Here is a 23750-nt window from a genome sequence, read left to right on the forward strand (position 1 = left end):
ACTTACCTCGTCAAAGACGAATCAACGAAATTTATCATCACCAGATTCAACATGGAACCATCTTATTCATCTTCATCGATCGATTGCAATTTCTTCACTTCTCTAAAACAAACTCATCCATCGATCCCATCTCAAATTCATCTTCTTTGATTCTTACAGCCAAGAACTGAATAACACCACCACTAAATCAAACCAAATACCACCAGAAAACTTGAACTCTTTTCTCCGCACTGCCATCAACACAATCCATGACAACAGCTTCAAGTCAGATCCCAAATTCGACACCCACAACATCGACCACCAATACCATTATTCTCCAATAATCAATATCACACCCTACTTCTCCACAACTTCAATTATTCATCAAATCGCAGTAGCAAACCCTATTTCTTTTAAATCAATCGACATGAGTAATATAATTTATCATATTTAAATTCAAACGCAGATTTATTTTCGATGAAACGGTGTATAAAGAAGATGAAGACGATGATACTTGTTTTGTTTGGTAACGGAGATGATGGAAAACAAGAAAGATGAGGTGCAGAAGTGATGGAAAACGAGAGCTTTCTTTTGGTTTTTTTTAGATCTGGTTTATATTTGAGGAGACGGAGAAGACGAGAAGAAAATATCCCTTCCAAAAGGGTATTAACATAAACTCCTCTCCATTGGCTATTTGACCCAGATCGAATCCTAACTGTCTATTTGGCCCAGGAAACACCTAATTTTGGCTATATAGCCCATTTTCTCTTTTTTTTTTGTTCTGGTCGAACAAAACATGAAAGTTTAACAGAGGTTGATTCGAAAGGATGGGATGCCTAAACCGAAACTAGGATAGGGACTCGTAAAAGTACTACACTCGAACACTTACAGGACTACAAGGTTCAGTGAACCTAGACAAACATGGCAGCATTAATGAACCTATAACAGAAAAAACGACCAGTTTATCAATGTAAAAGAAGTATAAATCTGGATTGTGATTTTCTTCTAATCTTCCATTCTCTGCTAGTTTTTATTTTACATAGACGGTAGTTAGTTTAATCGGCCGGCCTCTGCCAGTATCGGTTACATGTGCTTTCCACGTCAGAGCATGTATCCGCTAATGGGCTACACGCATAAAACACATGGGCAGCGTCAACAAAAATTAGGATAACAACAAACAAAACATAAAATCCACGCACTGCTGCGTATAAACAAAACAAAATTTTCTACAAAAACCTGAGAAATTAGGCAGGCAGTCATACATCCAATTGGATCGTTTTCACCCTTGGTTTTCAATTTGATTTGATTTATTCTTTTCGTCGCTCTTACTTGCATTTAAGATTAATATAATTTCTCCCTTTATCTTTCCCTAAAACTCTCTCTGATTTTTCTGTAATGTTTGGATTAGATTGTAGAGTTTGTAAGATTCCTCCGATTTTTGGGATTGTCACAGACAGATCAAATGTAGATCGTCATCGTACTTCACTAGTGTTTAATTCGTCTACTTCTTCTATTAATTTTTGTGGTTGTTGCTGTTCATCATCGTCTTCTTCTTCATTGTCACTTCAATTAGGTTGTTGTTCTTCTAGAAATAGACTAAGAAATAAATCTAATTGTAATCGTAGTATATTGAAAACTATAATTTCCTGTAAAGCTTCTTCCTCTGGTAATAACTCTAGACGTAGATCAGGTTTTGGTGATGAACGTAATGATGATGATTATGTTCAAGCGTTTCTCTTATATTCAGGTACTTGTTTCTTTATTTCTAATCACAATTTCATAATTTATGTAACTAATTTTACTCTTAGTTTCTAAATTTTAGAGTGTTATTTGTAAATTCTTGATATTGGGTGTTTGCATTGGATTAATCATGAAAGTTTTTAACTATTAAGAGTTAGGGATATAGTTACTAAGTGCTGTATATTTGGTATTAAATTTGTATATTTATGAATATTTGGGGTTCATTGCTTCAAAAACGATAAATAAATCTGGGGGTTAACAATTTTGGTATTGCAGAAACTATCAGACACTACCAATTACGGAAACAAGGGTTTGTAGAAGAGACAAAGTTATCTCCGTTTTCAACTCAAGCACAGTACTTTACACCTAATACTACCATAGGACATGGGTTTCTTCGACGTTTTCAGAATCCTACAGTTTTTCTTAAGATTGCCTGCGATGGGGATTTGTTACTACCGATTGCTGTCGGTATGTCATATAACTAGAACCTTTACCACATACATAATAATTTGTTTTTAGCATTATAAACTCTATGCCAGTGCAAAACTTGCCGATGCCTGTCCTAATTTTGAAGTGTGGGTTCACTGACTTCACACATCCTGCCTGTTTAGTCAAAAACCCAAATTGCCTTGCAGTGATTGTGTTCCAATTTTCATTAATGGACAACTTATTTACATGTAACTTTATCTGCTTGTTAGTGCAGGGGATTCTGCAATTCAGAATCTTATAGATGTCTCAAGAGAGGATGAGAATGCGGTAAATTTTTAGTTTCATTCAGCTTACACCGATTATTCTTTACTAACAAACTTAATGCGAAATGTTGGGATTTTGCAGGATCTTCCGAGCCAATTCCAGTTGATTAAAAATCTTGGGTTAAAACTTGGATACGAGGTAAGGAGATAATTTCTCAAACTGTAGGCATAACTGGTTCGTCTTTCTCATCATAGTTCTGCGCTTGTACTGCTAAAATTAGTGATAATGTTCTATTGTAGTATACCCCACTGAAGTGGTTATGGAGTTAAGTGAGAATTCCGTGTATGGCTACTACTGTACTTTTCCCCTGCGGAAACATTTGGCCCAAAACATTACATAGTGTCTATAGGATATCCCAACGTATCATAGAAGTACTCGACAAACGAAAAAGGTCCCCAGAGTCCCACTGAGTAAAAAAATTGATGGCAAGTTGTCGTGTGAACAATTTCTTTTTTGTGTTAATATTCAATCTCACCTTTTACCGCGACAATCTATGGATCTTATTGAAGTTGTGCGACAAGAAAAACACTTGCCACAGAAATCTACCTTAACTTTGTTCTGATACGGTTAATGGAGGACAAGGGAATCATGCAGTAATGCTGACATAGTACTCAAATCTTTTTGAGGCCCAATACAACAATGTTGTTTTTATCTTCTTTTTTTTGTCCTTAGAACTTTTGTATTCAAACGTAGTTATCCAACTCCTTTAAAGGTTAACTTTTGCACCACTAGTTCAATACTTTCTTATATTTTTCTTAATTTTCAGATATTAATGGTACGGATTACAGAGAGAGTTGTTAATACGTACTATGCCAAAATATTTTTCAGAAAGGTATGACTCTGAAGAGCCCGCTGTATTCTTAGGAAATAGTAGTCAAATCCCTTTTCATAACCATATTAAGGGTTCTATAATCTGCAGCCAGGGGAAAAAATTGTTCTAAGTGTGGATGCACGGCCATCAGATGCCATAAATGTTGCAAAGAGATGCAAGGTAATGTAATTCAAACTAAGAGATCTCTTTTGGTCTTGCAATCACAAATTTTAGCTTTGCCAAATAGACTTGCATAACATGGATACTTCGGAAATCAATGTATTATTTGTAGGATTGGTCTTAGGCATTGAATTGATGAAGTGTATCAGAACTTGTAAATTTCAATAGCTGAGGTTTTTAAAAAAAACTTTAGCCTAAATAGTTGGAATCAGTCTATCTGGACGATGTATCTTATTTATTCCCTCATATGTCTGTTTAAGATTCATTCATCAACAGTGGACAAAATGCACCTAATGCCTGCTCAATTACTGTATAAAATTTTTGTGGATTTGTGTTTCTTGAAGGTAGGTGTATGAGCTCTGTGCATTTTGGTTTCTTAGAGATAGTTACTGACATATTTACTCACAGGTTCCAATTTTCGTAAACAAGCAAATTGTCTTGACAGATGCTACTAAAATTGTTTATGGTGCTAGGAGACGAAGTTACTCGAAAACAGCTTATGACGTATATTTGGACAGGTATTGATCGTATCCTGATGCAAACTTCTTACAGCTGTTCTGACTCCTAAAATGGAGTGACCATGGACATTGTTTATTTTCTAGTTTTTACCTCATTTAGACTTATTTCTTTCATGCCTCTGTGGTAATTTCTCGGTCCCTCCTCTATGCATCAAGCTATCAAGTTACATTTCTTTTAGGCATTTGTATATGTACCCTATTGTCTCATATGTTTATAATTCACTTTCTAAAAAGTGGAGTGGAACATGAAAGTTGGATCCCTTATTGTCTTGCACTGCTTCTATCATTTGTCTATAGTAAGTTTGGTATTTTATATCTTATGTAGTGCCGCGGAAGGGCCAGATTTACTCTCTGAGGAGCTTGATCTTCTTAAGAATATGAATTTAGCTGTCAAGGAGGAAAGATATAAAGACGCAGGTACTTATATTATACATCCGATCTTTTTTACTCCTTTTGTTTAAGTTTCATTAGTGTAATATTTTTCCTATTCTTCGGATCCTTTCCATTTGACGTCCTATTTCTTTATGCCAACTTGTTCAAAACTATGTTTAGACTGAAATGTAATGTTTACTGGTTATGCAGCACTAATGAAATTCAAGCTCACAAAGCTCCGCTCATCTGGACTTTGAATTAAGCTATATTGAAGGTGCACACTCTTGCCTTAGTTGAAGTATTAGGGGTAGAGAAAACTGCAAAAGGAAGATGGTGTGTAGATTAAATATAAAATCATATATGTACTGGCTAGACTAATGTAATCAGCTATCTAATTTGTGATAAGAGTGTCATCAACAAATCTACTTTTACATATTGCAACCTCACATGTACATATTAACTTATGTGATAAAGACCGAATTTTGTTATGTGGCACAGCTCTGATGAAATTATCAAATATTTATCATTCGTCTTACCTCAAATGAACATCTGTTTGCCTTTCTGTTATAAATCTGGTTTGGAATATCTGATCTTGCCGTCTAACTTCAAAGAATTTTGTAGTTTATGCTTTGGAAAATAGAGTTAGTCATTCATCCACAATTTCTGGGAATTCAGTTGTTGCACAATTCAATGATCGATTTGTAACTCGGTAACCAAGGTTGGGTTGATGCTGGCCCATTCAAGCTCAGCATCTTTTTTATTAGTAACTTTGCTAAAACAATGGAAACCTATTTGGAGGCATACTAGATTTTTTTGAGGCATACTAGATAATGCCAAAATAGGGTCACTAAATAAAAAACAACATCACCCCTCATCCACCATTTTTGATAATGGCATAATTACCCTTATATAATTAGTGTAAATGATTATGATTAGAATTGATTAATTATGAATTTTAAGGATTGATTAAACATTAAATTATTAATGGTGAATTAGTAGAAAAATCAAATTTATGTGAGAGAGTTGGGATTTTTGAGAGGAAGAAGAAGAAGAAGTCAAGAAAAAAAGCTTGGGTTTTGACTTTTGAGATTTTAGTGATTAGAAGTGACCAAAATGTGTGATTCAAATCAGAGGTAAACTTCTATCGAGGTTTAATTTCCTTTTATAAGTTGAATCTGCCAAAAAATTGAATTTTTAAAATCCAGATCTGCTGACCAGATGAACAGTTTGGCTGATAACTTTTGAGCTGAACCTCTGTTTTTTTGAAATTATACCTAGGTTCGGTCGGCTCAAAAGTTATCAGCCGAACTTCACTCAGAAACTGAATCATCCACTAGGTTCGGCTTGAGGTTCAGCTGGAAAATTGAGGTTCGGCTGGAAAATTGAGGTTCGGCTGAAAATATTGTAAAGTCGCATTAGCCGAACATAGTGTTTCTCTAAATCATACACTAAGTTCGGCTCAAAATTGATACTGCACGATCAGCCGAACCGATCTTCTGAAAACCCTAATTTCATCTTTGAAATCATATTCTACCGATGAAACAAAATAAAATCAATCAAAAACAAGATGGGTTTGTTACGCATACATTCTAAAATACATCTAAGAGCAATTGAGATTTGGATTTTGCATTCCAACATCGCTCACTTCGATTCGTGTTTCCTTTGTTTGATTAATTTCTTTATTGAATTGAAGTCCTAGATGTTTAAGTTTAAAGTTTATTTTGATTTTTATTTTTAGGTTTTTGAGGATAAGGGAACTATGACAAATTGAAATTATTTAGGGATATATAGGTAATTACACTACCTTTAGACACCCCTTATAAACCCATCCTAGATAATATAATGGATGAGTATGCCTCAAAAAAAAAAGAGTATGCCTCAGAATAGGTTGCAAACAATATGTTTTGCCAGTCTTCATTTGGGCCAGTGTGCTAAATTAGGAACGATTTTTTGGGGACCATGGTTTTTTGGGGGACCATGGTTTTATTTTGGGTAAAGACATTAGAAGTAAATCTAGGTCACCTCTTATCTAGATATTTATATTAATACCTAAATTACCCTCCTGATTAATTTTGGGTGATGATTAGTGAATGATTTAGTTAAAAACAATTAGTGAGATTAAATTAAAAGATGAGTTTATTATTAGTTGAGTAGAATTATTGAGAGAGTAGAGTTAGAGAAGATGAAGGAGAAAAACATGGAAAATAGATTTTTTTCCAATTCACTAAGTTTGAGTATTCAAATGATGAAAACGCATCTGATTCTTCATCTCCATCCTCTCCTAGAATATTTGTTAATCTTCAAAATGATCTGGATTTGAACTGGATTTTGAACAGTTCGGTTACTTTATATGAAGAACAAGTAACCGAACTCATCTGAAGCTGTAGTTCGGTTGCCCCGTGAGATGAACAAGTAACCGAACTCATCTGAAAGTGTAGTTCGGTTACTTGTTCCAAACACGCAGGTTACCGAACTCTCTAATAATAGAATTTCTAGGAGTTACAACGTTATGTTCGGTTGGATCGCAAACTGCATGCACTTTTGATCTAACCGAACTTTATGTAATATAAGAGTATATAAGTTTACAAAGTTCGGTTCTTTCGCAAACTTGAACCTAACAGCTAACCAACCGAACTTTGAGTTCGGTTTCTGCGATAAAATTGTGAAGTTACCGAACTTAACAAACAAAAAAAATGTGAAGTTCCAGCGTCTATTGGATAAGTTCGGTTACTTTGTAGTTTTAAAATTTTTTGCGAAAAAACCGAACTCTATTGGCTAAGTTCGGTTATTTTGGAACTCAACATAGTAGCCACAACAACACAGATCAATTAGACTGGATTTGTTTTTTTCGGTTCTAAGGGTGGAGTTCCGTTACTTTGTAGTTTTAAATTTTTTTGCGAAAAAACCGAACAGAGAGTTCGGTGACTTAGTTTTAAATCCAATAGAACCGAACTGTTCTTCGTGTTCTTCATTTTCAAGAAGTTCGGTTAGTAAATTAGGGTTTTTTGGAAAATCGGCCTAACCGAACATGGCTCTGTAACTCCAACTAAAACCCTATTTTGATGATTTCTATTCGATTGAAACAATCAAAATCAAATTAAAGTGAAGGGTTTGTTGGAAAATACCTCCGGAGTGGTCCCATGGCAGAATCAGGCTGCGGCTGGCGTCTTTTGTACTCGATAAAATTATCATGTAACAGAACTTAATTGTGATTGGATCGATGTTGTTACATTTCTTAAATAGGTGGTGGTGGTGGGAGGAGGTGGTGGTGGTAATCGGTAGTTGGTGGTGGTGATAATCGGAGGTGGTGGTGGTGGTAATCGGCGGTGGTGGGCGGTGGTGGTGGTAATCGACGGTGGTGGGCGGTGGTGGTGGGAGGAGGTGGTGGTTATATATATATATAGATGGTTATTAGGTTGGTTTTAAATTAAATTAGGTTAAAAGTAGGTTAGTCATTTCAACGTTTTCGGACACCCCTTATCACTATAGGGAAGGTGGCCTAATAAAACCATGGTCCCCTCAAAAAAACCATGGTCCCTAAAAAATCATTCTAAACAAGTTCTCCTGGTCAACAACATAAGAAGTATACACGACCCACTTATATACAGGGCCCAATTAACAAAACGAACCTTATAAATATTGTTAGGCCCATTTACAATGATAACTTTAATTATGTGCCTATTACTCTCTTGTTACTCTCTTATATCCGATTTCTTTTCATTTCTCTAAGAGTCACATGTAGGTGATTGCTAGGCCAACCTTACATAAAACTTAACACCTACTAATTCATGTCAGGTGTCAATCCATCCACATCTTTTTACCAAAACTAATTAAATCTAATCAACTTAACGGTATGAGGGCCGACGATGGGTCATCTGTCGAGGGTGAGAAGGCACGCTGGACCGGGATGTTCCAGATGTTTCTCATGAGGGTCAGGAAACGTCGGAGATCTGGGCTTGTATATATATTCTGGAGCCGAGGACGGCTCCATTTTAAGTTGGTGATATTGTAATACCCCGATTTCGGCAGTGGTTCGCCGATGGAATGGAATATAGGTAATGGTTTGTCCTTTCCTAATACCGAGGCCTGATGGGTTCACTTGACTGAGTTGTGGGAAAAAACTTCTCAGTTAAGCATGCTCGGCCGGGAGTAGTCACAAGATGGGTGACCTCTTTGGAAGCTGCTAATGGATGACCGCAGTAGTGTCGTTAAAAAATCCCACACTACGGGATAACCACAGTGGGTAAGTGGGAACAATATCAGTTTTAGTTGGGATACAACTAGGGACGGTTCACTTGTGCTCGAGTGGGAGAGTATGCTGAGAGGTTATGCCTAATACTGGTCTCACAAGAGGCAAGGAATGTCTGCATTATACCGAGGCGTTTTCAGCACAATTGGCTCCAGAGTTGACAGAAAACTCTGCAGTTAAGCGTGCTCAGGCGGGAGCAATCCAGGGATGGGTGACCATCCGGGAAGTTGTTGCTGGATAACCGCAGTGATACCCGTTGAAAACCCCATACTGCCGGATAACCGCGGTGGTTAAGTGGGGACAATATCGGTGGAGGGACGGGTCATTACAATAGTTTTTGTTTTAGTCTATCTCTTGTGGCAGGTGATGGCTTAGATCATGTAACATTTCTCTGGAAAAAGTTATTCTTGTGTTATTCTTTTGTTCTGCAGGGAATAACATACGCATGGAGAGAGTTCTACTTTAAACTTGCGCTTAATGATATATGTTTTTGGGTAGTGGAAATTGATAGAAGAATTATTTTTGATAAATAACCAGGCCGATTTTGATATTAATTTGTCTTATCCAAGTTAGGGAACGATTACTCTGGTTAATCGCTTTCCTGATAAGAAAAATAAGTTATTTTTGTTTTTAGTTTTTTCTTATTGAAATAGATGCAATAATATAAGTATATTTGGATCCTTATTAGTAATTGCTTTATTTTTTATCTGAGTTTAACTTATTGAAATAAAGGAAATTACTTCGGGTAATTGTTCCTTGGTAAGAGACTAGATCAATTATTTTTGTAGTTTCGGATTTAGCTTTGCTTAACATAAGTGGTATAGTATTATGTAAATTGAGATCATTATTTTCTTAATCGAATAAAAAAAAAGGAATAATAAACTCGAAATCGAGAGATTCATCTTATGTTGCTTCGGATGGAATTACAGAATCTTGGCTGAAATCTGTTACTCCCGCTAAGTTGAATAAAGCAAGAGCCGACTCGAAAATTGACTCTAAGAGTAAATCGATTATTATTTATTCAATCATAATTTATTCATCAATCTCCTTGGATTCTCTAATTGCAAGGATTAACTCCAATTGTCTCCCTTCCATGATGATGAGCTTCAATATATATAGAAGTTTATAGGCTCGAGTTAGAGAGTCATCTTCTCGCCTGTGAGTATCATAAAACCATCAAAGAGTATGTAAATCATCCCTGATTTTGTTATACTTCTTCATTATAGCATCAAGCTCCACCATGGATAGAAAAATAAGGAACAAAACTGTTTTGAAGCCAATTGTCGTATACTTAGGTGTACAATGACAAGATTGGATCGATAATTAAGAGAAACCTCTTGATCCTACGAATCAAGACTATCTGGTTTAATGAATAATACAACATAATCGTGAATGATTTCTTTTATTAATATTATGAGAAGGGTTCCCATACTGATTATATATCTTATCAGGTTAGGTTTTCCTCTATTAATAATATAACGACTACTAACACTCCAGGTGGTTCTATCTAAAGTTCTAAACCATACATACAACTGATAAATACATCCATTAATATCCTAAATACTTCTAACAAATATAAACTACTGCGCGCTAACATGGAATAGAATATGGGCACCCTCCAGGCACATGACATATAATTGTAAGGCATGTTTGTTGTTACTTGAATGTTTTTGTTTCTATTGAGATTCCATTTGGTATGATGTGTTCACTTGTCCCCACTTCAGTTTCAGTTATCCGGTGAAATAATGTAGCGAGGATATTCATTTTCATAACAGAAAGGCTTGGTGAGTCAATATTTCTTATGAGCCAATTTATAGTTAATTGATATGTATATATTTGTAACAACCAATAATTTAGTGTATTTGTATCACTTGAGAGGTTAACATCAAGGATTAGCTGGTATGTCAATAATTTTTTGTACAAATTTAAAATATGAACGTTTTAATATTAACAATATCTATGCAGTAATTTGCTAGTATGTTAGGTGCTCTTGTATTTGAATCACTGAGAGAAGTTCGGGAACAATGTTATCATATTATACAAGGACGACTTTTCAATTCATGTGACTTGTCTTGAAAATTTCTTGATGTAAAGTGGAGACCTACTTAACTTGTCTTATGCAAAATAAAAAAATAACAAAATATGGAAACAAAAAAACTCACTGGGACAATGGAAAAGATGTTTGTATAGATGTTATAGGTGTCTCCCATTTTACTGGTGATGGTGTCCGCTCCTTCGCTCCCGCTAAGGCTATTTCTGGTGCGGTTTCACTAAAACGTGCCAAATACTTGGACAAGTGCGATGTACATGGCTATGGTTTAGGGGTGCTAGACTTCTCTACCTTAGGGGAGCTCGGCGAGGACACTTTGATTTTTTTTAAGCGTCTTAGGAACTGTTTGGTTAGCAATGACGCTAGTAGTGGCTTTGGTAGTTTCATTTTTTATCGTTTGGGTGTTACGATTCAAAGAGGAGTTGGGGCCCAGCTTGTTGCTAGGTTGTCAACCAAAAGCTCTGTGTAAATTATATCCACTGATTAGGTTTTTATTTATTTATTTATCTATTTATTTTTTTGGTTGTAAAAAAAACTTCAGTGGTAAATAAAAAGTTTTGAAAAATCTATAAAAGATTGAGATACTTTTAGCTATTTTTCCAATTTTAGCCTTATGGATAACAAAAATGAAAACATATAAATGACATACCTCTCAAACTAGGATATAGATATTTTTATACTTTCTATCGTTGAAAGCATTTTAAACCATCCGTGCAACGAATATAAACATGACTACCAGATTAACACCAATAAAAGACAAAGAATACAAAGTTGGATTGGTACGTGAAGTTAAAAGCTAATGGTCTTGCTGAAACATGCTCGAGAACTAATTTATGTAAATCCATATAGGAGTCGATTTTAAAGATCCATTCATAGTCGTGTGCTGATTTTATGAAAAATCCCATGTCAAAAACAATAAAGATTTCAGGGGCACATGTAAATTCAAAACAAATGTGTACTTTAACAACTTCACTTTTGAAGCAGCATTAGTTGATGTTGTATCCATTATGTTGCAGCATTACTTCAACCATATCCATGGGGAACGAAATTGTTGTCGGTAATATGAGAATTTTCTCGTCTGAGATAATATTTTGCTTCCCGTTTTCAGTGAGTTTGTTCATAATATGATAATAGTTTCTGCCGGATTTTGTTCGGCTATTAGATACCCATTGGGGGAGTGTTGCTCTTCACGAGTATTCAGTGTTAACAAGAAATCTAATGGACGTTAATGAGCGGATCTTGCTAGTGTTGGAGGGAGGATACAACACCACCTTCACTGCAAAATTAATGGTTGATTTCATTGAGACATTATTGAACTTTGCGGTTCTTGATAGCCCACTCTTAAAAACAATCAAAAGTATTAAAGATGTGTGAAAGGTGTTGCATGGACGAGAGAAACAAGCTTATTGATACCTCTGACGAAGTTAGGTTGTTAACGCAAGAAAATACTTGTTCATATGCAAAGCTAAGGAATAAGTTGAGCGTGCTGAAAGATGCAACCGCTCATATGCATGATATAATTGAAAACAAAGATGTTCTGCCCATGTAACCTATACCTCGTCCTCACCAAAATTTGACGAATCACTTGAAACTCGATTTTTCCTGGAAATTTTATTTTATTTTTATTCTTTTTCAGTATTTCAAGTATATAACTCAAGAAATTTGACCTCATATTGCTTTTATTTACCTGTTAGTTGGAGATGCAGCACATTTCAACTGTTTGTTCTCTTAATGAGTCTGAGTTTACTAACATGATAAATTGATAGGTTTTCTGCTACAAAGTTATTAAATTTCCAACGCTCTTCTATCAAACAAAAAGTGATCAAAGTGTTTGTTGTACGGTCTTGCACCAAAGTAAAAAGAAATATATATCGATAGAGAATAAGCTGAGTATGTTGAAATATGCGATTATCCATATGAATTATATAATTGACATGTCGTGGTTTCTCTTAAGATATACTCTTTCGGTACAATGTTACAAACATCTATGGTACTTTATAGCAAGTGCTTGTCGATTGAAAGGAACACATTGAATCTGTCATGTCTTTTGGCTTTCTGCGAGAATAACATAATGATATAGTTATATGTATATCTCTCACTTACTTGTAATTTTGTTTCTATTAATGATATTTAATTTCAAAAAAAACATGAAGAATATATAATGTATTCAACATTAATGTTTTTCACATATGTTAATGGATTCTGATTTTCCATCACTAACTATATTGTCCACAAAATTACATGATAAAAACTTTGGGATGAATTAAGTAGCACAACGTTAAAGTTACACATATGGCGTTGCGGGAGATTTTAATGTCACATTAATCAAAAATAAAAATAACTCGTGTAAAGCCTAATGATAGTAAGGACAAACAAAGTTTAAATGAATTTATCCATGATAACCAATTAGTAAAGTTTCCATTTATACGCGGTGAACACCTAGGTGATCAAGAGAAGTAAGAATCCGCTTCACGGTGGATTTGATAGATTTCTAATTACAATAATCTCTATTTAGCACATCAAAATTATTGATTTTCAATGTTAATAATCTCTCTGATCATGGCTTTCTCATATTTACCGCAAACGTGATACATAAAGGTAAAATTTTGTTTTATATAGAAGTTTAAAAAAAAAATTATGTTATTGATAATAATCAAAAGTTTGTAATTGTTGTTAGAGCACTGCTCGTTCGAACTCGCAAGCGTTTCTATCTCAAGCTTGTTTGTCAAGTTTAGTTGATCAAAACTATATACTTGATTTCTAGTCTACTTATAGCTATGTCTCGGATTAGGATAGAATGTGTAGTTGAGCTTTAGACTTCACGGCGTTCACCAATTGAAGAAGAAGATCTACTGAGGAGCTTGGAGGAACTTCATCAACAAAAGGTATGTGGAGACTAAAACTTATCTATCACTCAGAAGTCAATTCTATTATATCTTCTAATGAGACTAAGTCGTATACCTATATAGACTTTTACATTATACACATTTGATATTTCGAACTGAGTTTACCTCACTTGTATATTTCTCGAAATATTTGTTGGAAGCTTTTTTCTTTAGCTATGTTCATCATATTCTTAACGAGTTTAGTTGGAAACAATTTATTTGTTGGAAACTAAATATTAAGTCAAAAGATGATCATGTGAAAATTACCTTGAACATCTTATATGATTTGTATGAGACAGTCATTTGATGTTAACTTGGAAAGTTTCGTATTGATCATTCGATCACTTGAAAATTACTTGAAGCTAATGGTATGTGTGATATTACCATTGTCTCCTTCTAAGGATGTTTCAATAATTAAAATGATAGTTTAGAACAATTACCCATGCCTGGATGCAACACGGTATGCATACCTAGTATGCGAACTGTTTTGTTTAGATTCAGGTCCGGAACTCTTGTTTGCGTACCTAGTATGCGAACGAAGTTACCTGAGAAGGTTCGGAACTATTGTTTTCGTACCCAGTATGCGAACGAGTTTACCTGAGTTTGGTCTGGGATAGTTGTATGCGAACCGACGAATTGCCTAGGCCAAGGTCCGGAGCTGCTGTTCGCATACCTAGTTTGCGAACACAGTGGTTAAGTTATAAAATCGATTATGTATGATTCTCATACTCATGAACTAAAACATTTATGATTTAAGGAATGCAAATTAACCATGCAAACCGTGGCTTAATGTTCATGAATTGATTCTTGTATAAGTATTTTGTACGATTACGAATCAATCGGATTTTGATTCAATTTGTTCATATATATATCTATGAGATAGTGAACAATTGGACAACTCTATTTGATACGCAATTAGATTCATTTGATTATCTTTCATGATTGATTGATCATCACATTTGATCTAGAAGTGTTAGATGAATAAGGATAAGACAAAAATGTTCATATGGCTAACTTCGGTTAACTATTATTGATCCAACTCAATATACACATTTAGGTATGGTTCCCCATATCTAAATATAAGTATATTTCATTTGTGTGTAACATGCTAAGACCATCTAACGGTGGAGATTGATTGCTTAATTTCTAAGCAGACTTAGCTTGAATCTTAAATAAGGATTTCATTTAACGGTGAATATTGAATGCTTTGTTACTAAGCTATCTTAGCTTTGATTGTAAGCAACCCTGATTTGAAAGACTATATAAGGGATAACTCTAGCAACTGGAAAAACCCAATCCCGACATTTTCCCGTGTCCTCCTTTAACCTAGGTCTTTCCAAAACCATTATAGGTTAACGACTTGAAGACTTCATTTGGGATTCGTGAAGCCAGATCCAACTATTTTTTCCGTAGTTGCGTATTCTGATCTTAATTATTCCATCGTATTGAGTTTTATCTTCTCTTAGATTTACTCGAGATTTATCTCCGATATGTAAGAAAAGTAATTACAATGGTTCTTCGTCTCAGACTCTTGGGATTTCGCAATAACTTTTTTTGTTGATCAGTTGGGTTATTGTGAGGTGATTGATATTCTAGGATGCTCTTCGGGAGTATAAGACCGGATTATCAATTGGTTCCTGCTCACCTTGATTTATCAAAAGACGGAACAAAAACCAAATAAAGAATAAACATATCTGTGGGAGACAGATTTGTTTATAAGTCTTCGACTTTGGGTCGTAGCAACTCTTAGTTGTGGGTGAGATCAGCTAAGGGAATCAAGTGCGCAGAATTCGGCGTGGTTCTAGAGGCGTAAGGAACGCGATTGTACGTTAATCGGTGTGAGACTTGGTTAGGGATCAACTACATTCCAGTCTGAAGTTAACTTGTAGTAGGCTAGTGTCTGTAGTGGATTAATAAAATGTGATGTTCAAACCTGGACAAGGCCCGGGGTTTTTCTGTATTTACAGTTTCCTCGTTAAAAAAAATTATGGTGTCTGTGTTAATTTTTTTTTCCGCATTATATTTGTTTGTATAATTGAAATATCACAGATTGTGCGTAGTTCAATTAGTTGAGAAATCCGACCTTGTATGTTGGATATAACTTGATTGACACTTGGGCATTGGCCTTTGGTACCGTCCAAGTTATTTCTCATAACTATCAGGCTCACAGATTTTTATCTGTTTGATTTGTTGATTGCATTCAGAAATAGAGATAAAGCTCTTTGATGTATTTCTTGATTGAGCCTCACTTTTAAATTGGTGCTCTCGGAATTATATTGGAGTTTAGTCCATACATATTGTCGAACGAATTATTGGGTGTGGTTGTTATACCACACTTTTTAATTGTGTTGATAGATGAACTACAATTGACATTAAAAAGAACCTTTTACAATTAATTTCAAATTATGGGTTCATTTGCGTAACAAGAAAAGGGTTTACCGACTTAAACATTATTTTTGATCTCTTTATGTATACAAAAATTCATACAATTGTATTTTTTTGTTACTAGATTATGCTATAAATGTAGGAAACCGCTGATTTCGTATTTGGGCATGGATGGTATACTTTACATATCATGCATTTTTGTTGTTGTTGTTGTTGTTTCGTTTAGGTAGACACTTAATCCACTTACTATTTTGTGTGTGTAAAAAGTGTTAGGATTAAGACCTTAGAATTAACCTCTTCAAAAGATACTAGTTCTTTGGATCACGTAGAACTAAAGAAAACAGAAAACAAGATGCACGAAACAGAAACAAAGACATAAGATTTAGCGTGGTTCGGTAATATGCCTACGTACACAAACGGCTACGATCAAATATTATTATAGAACATATTTACAAAGAATTAAACCTTAATGATTGATGAATCAATCAACAAACTATGACCAGCAAAATGTTGTTCACAAACCCCAAACAATTCTCTATGATCAAAACCTTTTAAACCCTAAAACTCTCTAACTCTTCTCTAAATTGTGTTGTGTATGTTTCCCTAATACTTGTACGTCTATTCATATAGGTTCCAAAATTTTCTTCCAAGTATATGACTTATACTGGGATATCTAGAGTTTAACTGAATCAGGAAACCTTGAGTTTAACCAAACAAGAAACCTCTCGCTATACCAGAATCAGGAAACACCTAGACAATTCTAGAATCTTCTTAAAACATCGAAAACTTCTAACAAAAAGTATCAAATTTAAACATAAACTACTATTTTACCCTATATTTCCGATAGGAAATTGTTGTTGATGATGCATATAGAGTAAAGACTTTTGCAGAGTTCACGAAAACCCTCGAAATATTGATCGCCAATTACAAAGACATGGAAAATCTATTTAAGAAATTTCACCAAATTAAGCTACCATCCGAGTGTATTTGTGATTTGGTATTACAATAACACAATGATTTTATAAAATTGTCCCAAATTGTCAAAGCTCATTTAAGAGGAACTTGGTAAGTGTTCTTTTCACAATGTTGACTTGATAAATTGAGGATAACTTATTTCCAGATATTCAAATCGATCCCCAGGTTGAACGTAGAGTTTTTTGTTTCTCATGTTAACTTTGGAACTTCCAACGCCAAGGTAATTTTTAATGATTATTCAGTATTGCTTTATATTCTATGAATCGATTATTCAGTATACATATGAGTAGTTTCGATTTTTGTCTTCTCTTGTAGCAAGTGATGGATAAGATCATGTAACCTTTCTCTGGCAAAGGTTGTTTTGGTGTGTTTTTTTTTGTTTTTTTTTGCGGGGAATAACGAACACAGTGGAGGATTTCTGCTTTGAACTTATAATGCTTAATGAGATATCTTTATAAGGATTTTGGTTGTGAAAATTGAGACAAGAATTATTTTTGATAATTGATATATACTGATAAGTAACTGGATCGGTTCGGACTCTAGTTTGGATTGTGAAAATTTATATAACTATTACTCTGGTTAATCACTTTCCAGATAAGAAAACTAAGTTAATTCTGATCTTAGTTTTTGTTTATCGAAATAGGTACAATTATTTGAGTATAATTGGATCATGATAAGTAACTAGTTTGTCGATTCAAATCTGGTTTGGCTTATCGAATTAGGTACAATTATTTAAGTATAATTGTATCCTGATGAGTAACTAAGTAATTATGATCTTAGTTCTACTTATTGAAACATGGAAAATTACTCCGAGTCATTATTGAAAAAGCGGGGGTCTAACAACACCACCCAATATTTCGTTTAGCAATCTGTATGGACTAACTCCGAAATACTTTGCTAGAGAATCAACTAGACAGTCAGACTCAATCTAGATTAAAGTATCTCAAGGAGTTAATATCTCTCACTTGATTTGATTTTTACTCAAGCTAGAAACAATAGTGAGTCTTTATCAAATACAAGGAATAACTTGGACGGTACCAAAGACCAATATCCAAGGATCAATCAATATCAATCAACAACCAAAGGTTGGATTTCTAATTGATGATCTTAACGCACAACCTGTATTATTTCAATTATATAAAATATAATGCGGAAAAGAAATAACACAGACACCAGAAGTTTTATTAACGAGGAAACCGCAAATGCAGAAAAACCCAGGGACCTAGTCCAGATTGAATACACACTGTATTAAGCCGCTACAGACACTAGCCTACTACAAGCTAACTTCGGACTGGACTATAGTTGAACCCCAATCAGTCTCCCACTAATTCAAGGTACAGTTGTACTCCTAAGCCTCTGATCCTAGCAGGATACTGCGCACTTGATTCCCTTAGTTGATCTCACCCACAACTAAGAGTTGCTGCAACCCAAAATCACTGACTTGATAATAAACAAAAATGTCTCATACAGAAAAGTATATCAAAGGATAAATCTGTCTCCCACAGAAAAACCCTAGGTTTTTGTACCGTCTTAAGATATAAAATCAAGGTGAACATGAACCAATTGATAATACGGTCTTATATTCCCGAAGAACAATGATAGACACATTTTTGTGTCTAATTTGTCCTCAATGTCCGTATTGTTGGAACTCTATTTTTGTACTAATATTGTGTTTTTATGTATTTTTAGGAAATAAACATTTTTGGAAAATTCGGCTCGAAAAGTTGATTTTGGCACCCGGAGGACAAGTGTTATTCGGACTCTCGCTTTTGGATAAGGGATAACCTAATTACTAAGGGGACACCACTGTTTGCTAAAGGGACACTTTCTTCACGATTTGAAAAAATAAAATTGGCGGGAAAATTGGTTCATCAACTGGCAGAATTTCAATCGACAAAATGAAGGTGTTATGGTGCGATTCAATGGCTCAAACTTGGTAGGAAGATGTGATATAGCTTAAGGAACACAGTATGGGTGTCAGAATCGATCAATTTAGGCTGGAATTCTCGGTTCGATTCACCAAACTCAAAACAAAGCAACACACACTGAACACGAGTTCAAGTGTGTTTTTGCTGTCCATGGAGTGATGTGGAGGTGCGGGAAAGCTTCTGAGGCATGAAGAAACTAATTTGGAGCGTTTTGGGAGCGAGTTAACGTGTGTAAATTCTATAAATGGTAAGTATTCTCATTTTTGGGAAGCAAAGAATAATCGAATTAAAGAGAAAATATACGCAATTAATGGTCGGATTTCTTGCTCCAAAACACTATAAATACAAGTATCGGTCATTGGGAAGAGGGGTCGAGAGTTGGGAGAAGAGAGGAGAGCCACAGAAGCAGAAATCAAGAGTTGATCAAACTTTGTTTCTGCTGCTGATGAAGATGAAGAACACGAAGAACAGACTAGCAAGAACCGTCGTTTATGAACAGTCGTAGTTACAACGACTGTGGGTCTTAAAACGCGACTACATCACTCCAGTTTTATCGTTATTTGTAACGGTGTTTGCAACAATTATAAACGTTGCAAACACCCGATTTTCATTATTTTCTCCATTTCATCATTTGTACACCTTTTTTGAGACATAATTAAATACTTTGAGAGCATTTTTACTATGATGAGCTAAAACCCAACACTGGGACGACGGAGGAGGCCAAACTTCATACTTGGGGTAATTTCATTTAATTCTTTTTTACGACTTTTGCATTAATTTAAAATTGAAATATGATTTGAATTAATTGGTTGTTATTTAATTTGATGATGTATGCTTGGCTTAGGTGTTTTGATACATCATGCTTAGGACTTACAATCAATGTTTTGAAAATCTACTTTGGCAAAATAAGAGTCCATATAATTTATGTTTTGAGCGATTATTGTTGAGAATAAATCATTGAGCCCTATGTTATGAAAATTGGCCGAATCATTAGTCCCAGTACCTCTCTCACCATTGTTAATATTTTCTGTGTATAATTATTTATTAAATCTAAAAAAAAAAGTCTATCTTCACAAGTCTGAAAAGAACCCATTTTATAACCACTATTTACAACAACTTTTGAGAAACATCAAATTTTTGGCGCCGCTGCCGGGGACTTGTATATAGATTTATTTTTATTTTTTTAGGTTTATTTTTTTTTATTATTTGTTCCTTTTTACTTTGTCTTTTTTTCTTTGATTTAAAGGTTCGAAGTGGAGCACTAAGGACTTGGAGAGGAAAAAGCTTAAAGCGAAAAGCGAAAAGAGAAGAAAAAAGGACAATTTTAGGATTTAATTTTTAATTTTTATTTTTTTAGAGTGTGTGAGGAAAACTGTAAAAAAATTTTTATTTATTTTGGACTTTGGACTTTAAACAATTGGACTTTATTTTTTTTATTTTTTTTAAACCCTACGGAAGGGTATTAATAAACAAAAAAAAAATAAAAAAAAATTATATAAACTGTGTGCAGGGAAGGACGACGATTACTATATCGTCTCGCCCCCTCGGGTTCGTACATGACATAGGAGTCGTGGCCCGAGTCGACTTCAACGGTTCATCCCCCGTCTGGTACGGGAGGTAAGTCCATCGAAACACTCGCGAATCTCCTGTAAGCGAGTTACTGTATTCCTTAAGGTGATTCATTGATTGAGGACGAATTTGGACTGTTTTTAAATTCCTAGTAAAGGGCAAGGCCTGGCCAATACAAGATAAAGGTTCGGATTGCATCACCGCTCCCTTCTTGCCTTCCTTAGGAAAACGAAACCTAACGCGAACCCAAGCTTAAAACTTGACTAGAACGAGACCGATAGGGTAATGCGCCTATTAGGAAAAATTTTCGAAGGATATTGGTTACTTTCTTAAGCACACCTTGAAGTTCATAATGGTTTCTGTGAGTTGAATGCGTGACTGCGCCGCCTTGTGATAGCGGTGAGGCCTTGGGTATCAAAGCTCCACTGAGCTTCCCTCGCCTCAATTCAACTTACTTTGACTCGGATTGATTCCAGAGGGGTTTGCTTAAATTATAATGAATTCCCCTTCGAGAGATAGAAGCAAGTCTAGAAACAATCTAAGTGGAGCCATCATGCTTGTTGTTTGCTAGATTTTATAGGTTTGATTTGGCCGAGTCAGCCTTGTTTGTGATTGTGTAGAATTCCCTTGCAATTAAGAATGTCGAGATGGTATGATAGAAGCCAATATAATGAATATCGACCTGAATTTGAATATGGACATCATCAGTTTTATTACCATAGTGGGAATAGTGGTTGGGAACGCCAAACTTTTCAAGGTTATGGTTCATACCATGGTGAGCCCAATCACTATCCTCACAACCATCAGTCATACGAGAAAAATTCTGCTAATTCCTCTTTACTTGAGTCGACACGTAAGTTAGCTGAGACAACACGTAAGTTCGCCGAAATGAATAACTTAGTTATGGACGAAAATAATGCAATGAGTGGACTTTCTTTACCTGATTTCCTAGATTACGTCAGGAATTCATGTGAGTCGGCCCAAAAGATTTTGTTAGAGACCCAGATAGAACTTCTCTAAAAGATCTAAATTTCCAAAATAGTGTTTCCAATTTTACCCTTGATGTAAATAGTGAATATTTGCCTAATTTAGAGGACGAGGTTAGAATAAAAGACACTACTTATTTAGATAAGGTTCAATCATATTCGTACTATGATGATGAGGATAGCAGTAATGAAGAATCTGAAATATGTAGGCATAGTGATCAGGAGTCTAGTAATCCAATTGAGCTGTATAGTGATTATATTATTTCTAGTTCAAATCCAAATAAGTTTTATGATTATTCACCTATTCAAAAGGACGAGGATTTGATTAGGGATACCACCGTTTTAGACGATGTAGTTTTTCCTTTTGATTACGAAGCCGATAGTGGTTTAGAGGAACGGGTTCATTTCGAAAATACTGTTTTAGAGTCTAGCGACTTAGAAACAATAGTCTTGGAAGAAGAAGATAGACCCGTAGAGATGAGTAAAGATGCACTACCTGATAATAACTTAGAAGAATCTCTTGAATATTTTAAGGACTCTGAAGATACGGAAATTCAAGAAATAATTAGAGGTCTATCTAGAGACACTGAAAACTCTAAGTTTGGGGGTGATTATCACTTCCCTAGTGCCTTACCTCTAACTCTCAGAAATTCCCCACACTTAGGACTTGATATCTGTGCCTCGACCATTTTACAAGATTACCTTCATACTCGTTTTCCCGAGCCTAATGATGTCCATGAAGGAGTTCAGTCGTTAGAAACCCATCCTCTGGTTGATGTGGTTTGCCCAGGCTATGATCCCCAGATTGACTTTGTTTTCCCACCAAATAGTTTTCTTCCAATTGTGGGAACGTTTATATTCCAAATGTGTCGAATATTAAGTTGTGAGACTAAACCTAAATGCTTTAGGAAATTAGAATCGACACATTTGCTTAAGAATGACCACTACTCTCATTTTGGTCAATTATGTAAGTCAAATCTTATTGACTTAGAGGATCCTCAGTTATTTAGGTTATTATTGTGCGCTTCTAAGATCATATTTGAGTTTTTTCAGACTCTAGGACCTAATAATTTGGATCCAACCTATGAAGAAACGCAGCCAATGAAAATATTCTATTTAGACCCTTTCATAGAACCTGAACCTGAACCACAATTAGCAATAGTTATCAGAAAACTAGGTAAGGGAATGCTAGTGTTGTTCATTTCGTTTGTTCACTGCAGTTTCCTTTTGTCATCTCTTTTTGGTTTTAAAGACCCACAGTTATTCCGGCTACTGTTATACGGTTCGAGTTGACTAAACCTTTCCTACGTCTGGCTGAAGACTTTAAACTTAGCACTTCTCGGGAGGTAACCCAATCTCATGCAACACGGTAATATCCTTCCTTAACTCTTTTTGCTTCAAATGGTAACAGTTTCTCCTTGTTCATGCTTTTAGTTTCATCTTTAGAACATTGAGGACAATGTTAGATTTAAGTTTGGGGGTATGGGAGAAACATTTTAGTCGCATATTTGAAACTTCTAGCGTCACATAGTACCCGGTTAGCTAAGTTTACATACTGTTTCTCACCGAAAAGATAGAAATTGGAATGCTAGAGATAACAACCTATTGAGACATTAGAGAAAAACACATTGAGATCCTTGAAATTCAGGAGAGAACTTGTTCCTTTTAGAGGGTAACCGTGATGGACCTAACCATCCATGAGGGAAAGGCAAGTAGGTCAGAAGGAAATGCCAGAAAGACAGAGCAACCTCACAATGTAGTCTTAGTTACTGTATTACGACTCTCTCTCAGTAGAAACTTATCATCATCAACAAGCGGAGTGACATCAAAATTTATGAAAAAGTTGAAGACGTTTAAGGTTTAGAAGCAACAATAGAAAAGAATAATTCAAAAATCAAAGTTGAAGACTTAGTTACAAGAAGTACAAGAGCAAATGATATAAGTTGTTGAAGTTCATGATATCAAGACATCAAAAGTTGTGAAGATCCAAGTTCTAAAGTCCTTCTCTCATGGCCATGTAAATTTTTGTCTTGTAAAAAAAAAAAATGAAAAATGAAATGAAAAAAAAAAAAAAAAAAAATCATTACGTTCTTTTTGTTCAATAAGGCCATAGGGAAGAAGAAATTTATAAGTCAAGCAAGAAATCGAAGAGAAGAGTTAATTGTCAAGGTTCTATGAGGTTCGAGAGTTTATCATCAACAGTTGAAGACCGAAGAAGACGTTATTTCTACTGAGCACTGTGAGAGAGTCGAAGAAAGATGCATTTTGGTTGCTTTGTTAGTCTGCTTTCAATCTGGCACAAGATCTTTCTAGCACTGGTTTAACTCATCACACGTAATTAGTCCAGTTGTGTAGCAGATGTCCCTCTCA

The 23750-nt window shown here is 35.0% G+C and overlaps 1 protein-coding gene across 1 annotated transcript; it reads left to right on the plus strand.

The window, feature by feature from the left end:
• The first annotated feature begins 1026 nt into the window (after positions 1-1026).
• On the plus strand, positions 1027-4888 carry LOC113356956 (bifunctional nuclease 2-like). The gene is made up of 9 exons (XM_026600191.1): positions 1027-1726; positions 1996-2187; positions 2423-2475; positions 2554-2610; positions 3239-3304; positions 3392-3463; positions 3872-3981; positions 4307-4398; positions 4564-4888. The coding sequence occupies exons 1-9, from the start codon at positions 1375-1377 to the stop codon at positions 4608-4610; spliced, it is 1041 nt and encodes a 346-aa protein (XP_026455976.1). The 5' UTR covers positions 1027-1374; the 3' UTR covers positions 4611-4888.
• Positions 4889-23750: the final 18862 nt, after the last annotated feature.

Source organism: Papaver somniferum, chromosome 3 (genome assembly GCF_003573695.1).
Source record: "Papaver somniferum cultivar HN1 chromosome 3, ASM357369v1, whole genome shotgun sequence".
Lineage (NCBI taxonomy): Eukaryota > Viridiplantae > Streptophyta > Magnoliopsida > Ranunculales > Papaveraceae > Papaver > Papaver somniferum.